The 10389-nt window shown below is 38.3% G+C and overlaps 1 protein-coding gene across 3 annotated transcripts in view; it reads right to left on the bottom strand.

The window, feature by feature from the left end:
- Positions 1-10389, bottom strand: part of mapk14b (mitogen-activated protein kinase 14b) — a 46499-nt gene that overhangs the window by 26032 nt on the left and 10078 nt on the right. Inside the window, exons 4-13 of one of the 3 annotated variants that reach the window (XR_004656421.1) lie at positions 8836-8894; positions 7673-7784; positions 7362-7391; positions 7071-7118; positions 6870-6984; positions 6571-6642; positions 4418-4497; positions 3886-3964; positions 3411-3584; positions 3100-3274 (exon numbers count right to left, since the gene is read on the bottom strand). Coding sequence is in view for 2 of the 3 variants with exons in the window: in XM_034870058.1 (XP_034725949.1) it covers positions 3207-3274; positions 3411-3584; positions 3886-3964; positions 4949-5028; positions 6571-6642; positions 6870-6984; positions 7071-7118; positions 7362-7391; positions 7673-7784; positions 8836-8894 (837 nt within the window). In the remaining variant the exon portion in view is untranslated. Of the gene's footprint in view, positions 1-1316; positions 3275-3410; positions 3585-3885; positions 3965-4417; positions 4498-4948; positions 5029-6570; positions 6643-6869; positions 6985-7070; positions 7119-7361; positions 7392-7672; positions 7785-8835; positions 8895-10389 lie in introns of those variants that run through there. The other 2 variants (XM_034870058.1, XM_034870056.1) reach the window with 2 other exon arrangements.

Genomic DNA, 10389 nt, shown 5'->3' with positions numbered 1-10389 from the left:
CTGCTCAACCAAAATGATTTCAAATGCCTTAAAATGGCATCCATTCGAATGGATCGAAGAATAGCCAAAATGGCAAAGGTTCAACCACTGATCAGCTCCAAGAAAATCAAAGAAGATTTAAAGTTACCTGTGAGTGCTGTTACAATCAGAAGAAGGCTATGTGAAGCAAAGCTACCAGCTAGAAGCCCCTGCAAAGTCCCATTGCTGAAAAAAAGACATGTACTGAATAGGTTGAAATTTATCAAAGGACACATTGACTGGCCAAAGGAGAAATGGCGCAACATTCTGTGGACTGATGAGAGCAAAATTCTTCTTTTTGGGTCTAAGGGCCGCCCGCAGACAGAAATTTTAGCTACAGTTCACTGTGAAGACAGTAAAGCATGGGGATGTTTCTCATACTGAGGTATTACCAGGGATCATGTATCAGTTTCAATACATCAAAATACTTGAATAGGTCATGTGGCGTTATGCTGAAGAGGAAATGCCTTTGAAATGGGTCTTTCAACAAGATAATATTCCCAAAACACACCAGTAAGCAAGCAAACTCTTGGTTCCAGATGAGCAAGATTGATGTTATGCACCTCCATCCCTTGTGATTCAATTCTTTGTCCCTTGTGGGGTGACATCAAAAATGCTGTTTCTGAGGCAAAACCCAGTAATGCAGAGGAATTGTGGAATGTAGTTCAATCATCCTGGGCTGGAATACCTGTTCACAGGTGTCAGAAGTTGATTGACTCCATGCAACACAGATGTGAAGCAGTTCTCAGAAATAATGGTTATGCAACTAAATATTAGTGCAGTGATTCAAAGTAAAGCAAAGCCTTGAGACATTTTTCTCTTTCATTTTATACAGTAAATGTTTGAGTTTGTAAAGAAAAATGCAAATACTGCTATTTTTTTAACAGCCCAATATTTATTTTTCTCCACTTTCTGTAAAAGGTAGAACACAAACTTGATGCATTTTGGTCATGTTTTGATTTGGAACTGAATGTGCAGTGTTCCCAATGCATTGATGTTATGGAATTAAAAGCTATTTCCAAGGATTTTTAGCATTATTGACTTGTTTAAGCACACTGCTATTATTCTGAACACAACTTTATGTACCATGTCACCTGCATAGCACCCAAACTTGTGTGTCTATTGTTCAATTTATTTTATTTAAATTTGTATCTAGATGAATAAGCTTTTTATGTCCGTTTTGCTTCAACTTCTCTCTCTTCAGGTTTGGTCATACTCAACTTGACAGATTTTGCTCTACTTGTGATGTGCTGCCGCCCAGTGGTGGAATATTGACACCCAAAACTCACAACGCACTGTTACAGGTTTGAAAAATAGTAGCCTTTATTTCCTAATGGTGGTATTTACAGATGGCGTGCTGTCTTGGTACATGTGGTAAAAGCACATAGTAAAAAGATATGAACACATCTCAGGAAAAGAAAGCAGAACCAATAACCAAATTAACTACTGACATTTGGATATGGAAAAAGATAAATATCCTATCTAATGTATGCAGTAGTTTTAAAACTACAAAGAATGAAGCTTCAGCATTGCCCTTCAACATCCAGTGAGTAAACTTACACTCTTTCCACAAACATGTGCCCTGCTAAATAATTCAAATGAATGACTTATTCTAGTATTACGCCAAAAAAGAAATATCAATATTAAAATCATCACAGAATAACATCCAATCTTGATTTAACACAAAAAGAAAAAAAAGCACATGAAAACTAGCTGTTGCACATGAAATTGTGAAGACACTGATGTTTGACATTAGCTAGAGGAACCATGGATATAGCTTGTATGTCACAAGGTAATTTGACTCCTAAAATATTTTATTTTAATGTATTTTTTCAATACATGTTTAAAGTTCTCTTCACAACTAGGGTACTACTGTTTAGTGGTTTGTATGTTAATACAAAATGTGGACGTAGTTGTAATACTTTTTTTGGGGGGAATTTCTTATGAGAATTAGAATACTTTTGGATGGAAGTAGCTCAAGGAAAATAAAGAAATGCTTAAGAATGGCTTAAAAAAAAGAAAGAAAAAAAAAAAGAACTGAAACAACTCCAAAAATAACTAGTTGATGAAACTGATTAAAACTATATGGTTGTCTGCAACATTTTAATAATATCGTTGGCTCTGATACACAAGCTGCTGTTATTGCGACTTATCGGACGTTTGAGATTATTGAAGATACATTTGGTTTCTGATACAGTATGCTTTCCATAAATAATAAAAAGAACCTTAAATTCTGACAAATAATATTCTCTTTTACATCAATATACAAAACAACAAAAGATCATAAATACAGGACAGACTGGTGCCCCCAACATTCAATAAACATTAACAGAACTGTGTTTTATAAATGCAATGATTAAAGTACATAGTCAGTTGGTGTTATGGTGGTAAACATCACATTTCAATAACAAATAAGCCCAATATGGCTTTATCATGCAAAAGTGTAGATTGTGATAATGGGGACTGTAACATTCTTTTTAAAAACAGAACTGAAGTGCTAAAAGAATAATTGTTATGGAGAAAAGAGTAAAAACTAATGTTCAGCAGGTGAAATGGATACATAAGCTGAGTCTCCATACTCATATTTTGGTTAGAAAAGTGACACTGTAAGCCTTCAAATCTAACATTACAAAATATGAAGCCTTGAATTTGTAGAGGTAAATATTTTATATTCTATCCTATCCCATACATAATATTTGTATATGTCATTTTAGGCTAAACTCTAGTAAGAAAATTCATACTGTCAAAGGTGTTGGCTGAGGTGTGACTCAGCTGTAATGACTATTACGGTAAATGGTTTGAGCGAAGTACTTATGTACAAATACTGTTATATTTAAACAGTTTTATATGATGATTGAAATAACATTTCATTTGAATGTGTGGAGAAAAGAAACTTTGGACATACCGCAGTTTGAAGCTCACTAAAATATATATAAGGACAATTTAAAGTCTACCTTGGCGCCTTGGGATGCAGAGTAACAAAACAGCAAAGTGGGGGACAGAAGGAACAGGATGTCTTATCTCTGATTAAACAACGTCCCCCGGAGATGAATGATGGCAGGCACTTGAATGTCATGGTTTTGTGTGTGTGTGTGTGTTTAGAAAGTGGTGGATAGTCACAAGAGACTGATAGTCCTTAAAGAGTGTTTCTTGGAAAACAAAAAGATGGAAGAAAGGATGCCTCCTCCTCAGGATTCCATCTCGTCTCCGTCAAACGACGGCGGCTCGAAACTGACTACCTCCTCATAGGTTAACCCTGAGAGACAATACATAGTGTGAGAGGTTATTACAAATGACGTCTCTAGCAATTTATTGGATACTCAACTGCATCTACTTATTTTCTTCCCAGCAGTTCAGAATCTAGCCGGAGAATCTACCATGTGGCAACTTACTCTTCCATTCCTCAATTTCCAGCTCGCGGCTTTCAAAGCTCTGGTCGTAAGGCTCCGCTTCGGGCTCGTCGTCTGGATCGTGGTACTGGGCAAAGTACGGGTGGGCCAGAGCTTCAGATGCCGTGATCCGTTTGTCTGTGTCCAGCACCAGCATTTTCTCCAGCAAGTCCACCGCTTGAACACAGCAACAAGAGAACAATGAGTATGTGAACGGCTAAGAGACGAGGCAAAAAAACATTTATCACAATTTTTATCTATAATCCAATACTGCTGGATCGGTGTTAAAAACTGTTATTACATAATTGTGGTCCATATTTTTCATAGGGGATGATTTAAATTGCACAAACTTATAGTTATTGAGGATAAACCTGACCAAAATGAAACCGAAACAGTTATTTTATGATACCACTAGAGGGACTCTGTGAGCCAGAAGTAGTGTCAGCAATAGTATGATGGTAATAAAAAGGGAAGTTACCAAGAGGGTTGGCACCAATAAATACATCAGCAAAGTTCCTCTTGGGCATGTGGGGAAGTGAGTTAATGTAGTTCCTCGCCTGCGACAAAAGATGAACAAAACAGCTAAACTGTAAAAGACAGCACAGTTGCAAATGTATGCGCTACAGTTTAAAATGGAAAATCTTGACATACCTTACATTAATGTACTAATTTTACCTAGTGCAAAAACTATTATTGATGTACATCCTTTCAGAAGGGCATGCTTCAAGCACTTTAACAACCACCCAAACCAAACTCATTACAAAAACATACGTTCATTTTCATAATCAATGTGTTACCAATGCCACAGAATCAGAATACACTGGCAAAGCACTCTGGGAAGCCTTGCTGTGACAGGCACAGTGAGTCAGAGAGGAAACAGGGATTAAGTGGAATGAGAGCAGAGGCTAACACGCAGATGCAGTTGGTAAGAGATACTTAAACTACACATCACATCTAACAGTATCTGTGGCTCGGCCCTGATTGCAGCTGGGGTGGGGCACTTGTCTCACCTCGTGGCTGGGCATCCTGCTTATGAGAGAAGCTGGGGGCGTCCCCGTCAGGCGCATTATCTGCTGCAGCTGGTTTATATCTACAGATTTCAAGTCAAGGGGCATTATAACATGGAGGTCAGCATATCAAAAAGCATTAGTGGTTAGAATAGGTGGTGTATTAAGGAGTGAAAAAGGGGGGAAGCACACACTCAGGTTGAGGATTAAGAACATGTAAAAGGAGGAAGACCGTTTCTGAGCTTTAATATACAGCAATCTTTGCCTGACTATAACCCAAATAAAAATATCCAGGTATTTACAGTGATTGATGAACGCTGTAACCCGGTACTGCACTAGAGGCCCATAGTACATGCTAGAAAGAAGTGGAAGTCAAAGCAGTGTGCTAAAGGGCACAAAACAACACAATTTCAGGGCAAAACAGGTGCAGCTTCAGTAGCAAATCAAAGTAGTAAAGTAGACTGTAACTCTTGCGAAAGCAACAAAAACACAGGCAGCCCAACAGAACTGGTTGGGATAGAACACAAGACTCACAGACTCCGAAGAGATTTTCATCAAGAGCTCAGGCCCTGGGGTTCCGACGAGCATCATTATAAGCTTCAACTGATCAATGTCTACCACACTCACATGAAGGAAAAAAGGAGGGACGGAGGGTGTTGGATAGGAAGACAGGGGTGACAGTCACAGCTGTCACTGGAGAAGAAAATAAGTCTTTCATTCAGTCAAAATTAAGAGAATTAAAAAAGTCAACAACAATTCAAATGAACTCATCTCGTGTGTGCTAAGTCACATACTGTGGTCCATAATTGATAGTTACGGATTACAACATTTAGAATTTGAATAAAGCCTGAAACAACACAAATCCCAAACTCCCAAGCTCATAACCACTATACCATTTATTACTGTCAGACTGTTCTGTTTAATCAGGCAAAAACTAAGCTTCTTTTTTATTGCATGCCATGCAATACTAGGTCAAGTTTCCAGGCAAAAAAAAGAAAGAAAAAGGCAAGCAAGTAGGGCTGCAAGTAAAGATCGTTTTCATTGTCGTTCTGCCGATAATCAGTTTCTGCATTTGGACTATGAAATGTCAACAAATAACAAGTAAAAAGAAAAACAAATGTGACAATGTTAAGCAATTTTGCTTGGAAAAACAAAATCAATGGGCTAATTCATTAATCTGATTAATCTAATCGTTTGACAAGCAAGACCCACCAAAAATATAAGCAAACAGACTAAAGTACATTTTTAAAGTCCTTGAACTGCTTACTGGCAGTTGGAAGTTATCTACTATACCAAACAAAACCAGATTTGTTATTTTAAATGTGAGAGTATCAGCAATCTTTAGTTTAGTTAATATAGGTGTGGCTTAGTCCCTTGATTATGTTTGGATCAAGCTCCTGCACAATGTACATTGAAATGAGCAAGAGCTTATAATATGCAACACACACACACACAGAGACACAGACGCACACAAACACACACACAATGGCTTACTTGAACATTCACAGCAGGAATCACAAACAATATGCAACAGCAAGCCTATGCTTTGGATCTTACAGAGGACCGTGACCTCAGTAGTGTGTGCTAAGTGCTAACATCTGTATTTAAAGGTGTGTGTGTGTAACACAGTGTCTTCCTGTGTGTTCTTGTATTTACCATTGTTATGTTCTGCTGCTGTGCATGGGAATCTTTGTGGAAGAGAAACAGGAAGGTGTACTGTATTTCGAAGAAGCAGTGGAGACAACAGTGGGCAGCGCTTAGTCAGACTGCAGGGGCTTCTTAGCTCCCATAACATGCACACACACACAGACAGACGCACACAAGCTTCCTTGACTATTCTGGCATGCAGCTCACAAAAGTCAATATTCATCAATGCTTTTGAGTCAGCTTGAAGTAGGTATCATTGTGTGTGTGTGTGTGTGTGTGTGTGTGTATTTTTAACACTGTGGTGTTAGCAACAAAGCAATAGCTTGTGTTAGAACCTTAAATGCAGGAAACAATACATCTCTCACAAGTATTTACCCCCCCCCCCCCCAAAAAAAAATAGTATGCATCCATCAACTACCTCTTGTAGATCTACCAAAGACCTACAGTACAGGTTGACTGCTAAGGAGCCATTTTATTTTTGCATGGTGATGCCAACGATGGAAGGATACGGTCTGTACCAGGGAAGAGCGTCTGTCCAGTAAGTAGTTCGGCCATGATGCAGCCCACCGACCAGATATCCACTATTACATGTAATGAAGACAAACATGCAGGAATGCTTTAAAGTATAAGAATACAGGGATTTAACAATAAGTTGTATCATTTGTAATGAAGACCCTTCTTCAATACTTGTGGAAAATTCACCATTTATCTTTTTTACAGAATGTCTTAAACATTCAGCCCCACTGGACTGCAGGCTCCTTACATTCAGTTGTGGCACAAAACATTATGATTAAATCTCTTTGTGTACCTGTCATGTTGTAGTGCATCCAGTTAAGCATGATCTCTGGGGCTCGGTACCACCGGGTGGCTACGTAGCCCGTCATCTCATCATCTGTGTGCCGTGCCAAACCAAAATCCAGGATCTGAGAGGACAAAGTTGTTTGATAGTCTCCATATGATCATTTAAATCATATATGGTGAACTTTGTTTCAAGATGATCATTTCTCACCTTGAGCTCACAGTCTTCATTCACAGCCAGATTACTGGGCTTCAAGTCCTGAGGAGAAAAATGGGTGAATAAAGGAAAAGTCTAGACAGGATACAGATGGAACTGCACAGGTATCCTGCTATCCATCTTTACCTGTTTAACTCAACACCATATAGGATAGCTGATGTAGCAATCATTGTTTTGGCCTTTGTAACAGACACCTCTTAAGGAGGTTAAGCCATCTAAGAGAATCTATCAGACTTCATAACTAAAGTGTATAAAAAGGACAATAAACATGTTATCATAACTTACTCTGTGGATGATATCTGCAGAATGAATGTACTGTGGGGAAAACAACAATAATAAAGATGGGTAAGCATATATATTACTTTCTTAATTTGAACACAGCGCAACTGACAGTTAATGTATTTTGCTATTTTTGTACCTACATAGTTTACTGTTTGTGTATAACCACATGTCACAGATACAGTTACCATACTACTGTTCTGCCAACCATTTTCGTACTAACCCCTTCTTTTGTGCTTCATTTTAAATCTGCAATGGTTGAACACCTGAAAAATAACTGAGCTGAGTTCTTGTTCTGTGCTGGGAGCTTCACTGACCTTTAAGCCTCTGAGAATCTGGTAGATGAGGAACTGGACGTGGTCATCAGTCAGCTTTTGACACTTAACGATGTTGTTGAGGTCTGCACCCATTAGGTGGGTCACTAAGTACCTGCAAATCATACAGTACAGCCGATGAAATGTGATCTCTAAATGTCTGCACATCTGTCTTAGTCTTCTGCACCTTTGATTTTTTTGTGTCTTCTTTAGCTTTCTTAAATTAATTTCCATTGGTTTTCTCACTCTGATTGCTTATTTTGTTGTCATAGCTGATGCATTTATTGAACACAATTTAATGTGGGGAAAAAAAGCTGTTAAAATCCCTTTACTTTTAACAAAAAAGACATAGGAAACACTGACTTAATTTACAAGTTATTTACTGGGGGGGGGGGGGAGAACTGATATGAAGATTTGGTAAAGGACAATGTGTGTTTGTTTCACTTATCTTTTTTTGATAGTGAAATGTTTATACAGCCAACAGATTGGCTGAAAAAAAGCCAAATATAATAACAGTGCACACGTGAAGTTTCTTCATGGTACATATGACCTCATTACGCAAGCGACCAGTTGTTGGCTGGCCTGTGAACATGGTAATGCATCTACTTCTCTTGCAGTGCAATAGAAAGATGAGGTTTCCCAATTGTTTGTCTTTTTTTACTGGTCACGTGCAAGAAAAGTGTCACATCTTTATGCTGCAACTTCAGTGCTGGGTGTCTATTGTGTGTAGCTTTATCTTACATTTCCACGTGTAACCTGCCAATGACGCCACACGATGCAGAGAATTCAAGGACACTGATTGAGTATTCTGTCCACATACACACACACACACATAGTAACCCCAGAGACTGCCAGATGGCTGTTACCATGGAGACTAGCTTTGGTGAACAAGTTCCCCCAAAACAAAAACCTTAGGAAAACCTGCCACGTGCTAGACTCACATGAAAGTTATGAGCTGCAAGGTTATGATTTATTTGTAACTCTACTTTCGCTATCATGTTAATTTTGCAATGGCCTGCTGATGTGAAGAGTTTTAATGTGTGAGCATGACCAAAGCGCTTAAGACAGAGGGGAGGCAGGGAAAGACACAAACACCAAGGAGACAAAGGCAGAGGAAAAACTTGAAGACAGGAGTGGAGTAAAGTGACGAGAAAAATGTGACTTACACATCATTGAACTCTTCTAAGCTTGTTGCTGGTGTGAAAACGTCTAATAGACCAATCACCTGATGGCAAAAAGAGAGGTCAAAAGGTCAGGAAAACAGTAAGAAAATGTATTTGTGTGACAGAGATTTCAAATGAACAAAAACACATGTTTCATTTAGTGTTAGATAAACAACCATTTGATAAATTGGAGTATCAGCATGCATGCTATGTTTGACAACAAACTGACAATCAATAACTGTGACATTTCTACCATTTTTAAGATATGATATGATGTATGTTATTATTCTGTTCTGCAATCTCTGAAGTTTAATTGTATTAAGTCAAACAAGCAGGCAAGTCTTGCCTTGTTACACTACTCCAGTTACAAGGACTCATGCTAGATTTTATGTTTAGTGACGTACACTAGGTTATCATCGACTCTGTTTTGGTTTCTGGGTGGTTTAGTTACATAAATGGGGCTGATAACCACACCAGATATTATTTCAGAGGAAGCAGCAAACATTATCCTGTAAAAGTTGTCCATCACGCTGTCAGGACAGGCAACAGCAGTGATATCTGATGCGTCTAAGTGTGAACAAAGGAAAATATAAATTGAACACACAAAAGCAATGCCTCGTATAAGATTGGGTTACATTTAATTGGTTCAACATGCTTGTTCCAACAACTGCAAGTTGTTTCTAATAGCTTTGAAATATTTAGTGTGTTGTTTGTTTTCATTCATTAACATTATGATTGCTTAATTAGATGTGTTCAACATTCCTTTTAGTTGGTGAACATGCCATCTTATCTACTACAATGGATAAGTGAGTTTGTGACTGCATGACAGGAAAACCCCCAAAAAAAGTGAAATAATCCTAATGTGTAAAAAACAAAAATAATGTGTGAAAGTGACAAAGTATGACAGACTTTGATATGTGCACATAAACATATTTTTAGGTTTCAACAGAGCAAAAAAGAGAGTTCAAGAGAACAAAGACAGGAAGCACATTAGAGGATAATCACACATACATATACATACATACATACATACATACATACATACATACATACATATATATATATACATACACATATATATATACACATATATATATATACACACACACATACATACACACACACACACACACACACACACACACATACATACATACATACACACACACACACACACACACACACACACACACACACACACACACACACACACACACACACACACACACACACACACACACACACACACACACACACACACACACACACACACACACACACACACACACAGTAGCCCTGAGTGCCAACCTTTCCCCCCACCTCCTGGAGAGAGATAGCAGGGTACTGTAATTACACAATAGCAGTCCACCCACACAGGATACAAAAACCACAGCTGATTGGTGGAGCGGAGCAACAACAAACAGCTGATTGGTCCAAACAGGCTTTCCAAATTCGAAACCCAGAGACTCTCCTGGCAACAGCGTGAGCACAACACAGAATCCCTCTGTGTAAAGCATAGGTAGGTATTACAATGCTTTGATGATTTAAGAACAAAAT

The sequence above is a fragment of the Etheostoma cragini genome, chromosome 4 (genome assembly GCF_013103735.1).
Source record: "Etheostoma cragini isolate CJK2018 chromosome 4, CSU_Ecrag_1.0, whole genome shotgun sequence".
NCBI lineage: Eukaryota > Metazoa > Chordata > Actinopteri > Perciformes > Percidae > Etheostoma > Etheostoma cragini.
The sequence above is the reverse complement of the archived record's forward strand: the minus strand, read 5'-3'. Positions and strand labels throughout refer to the sequence as shown.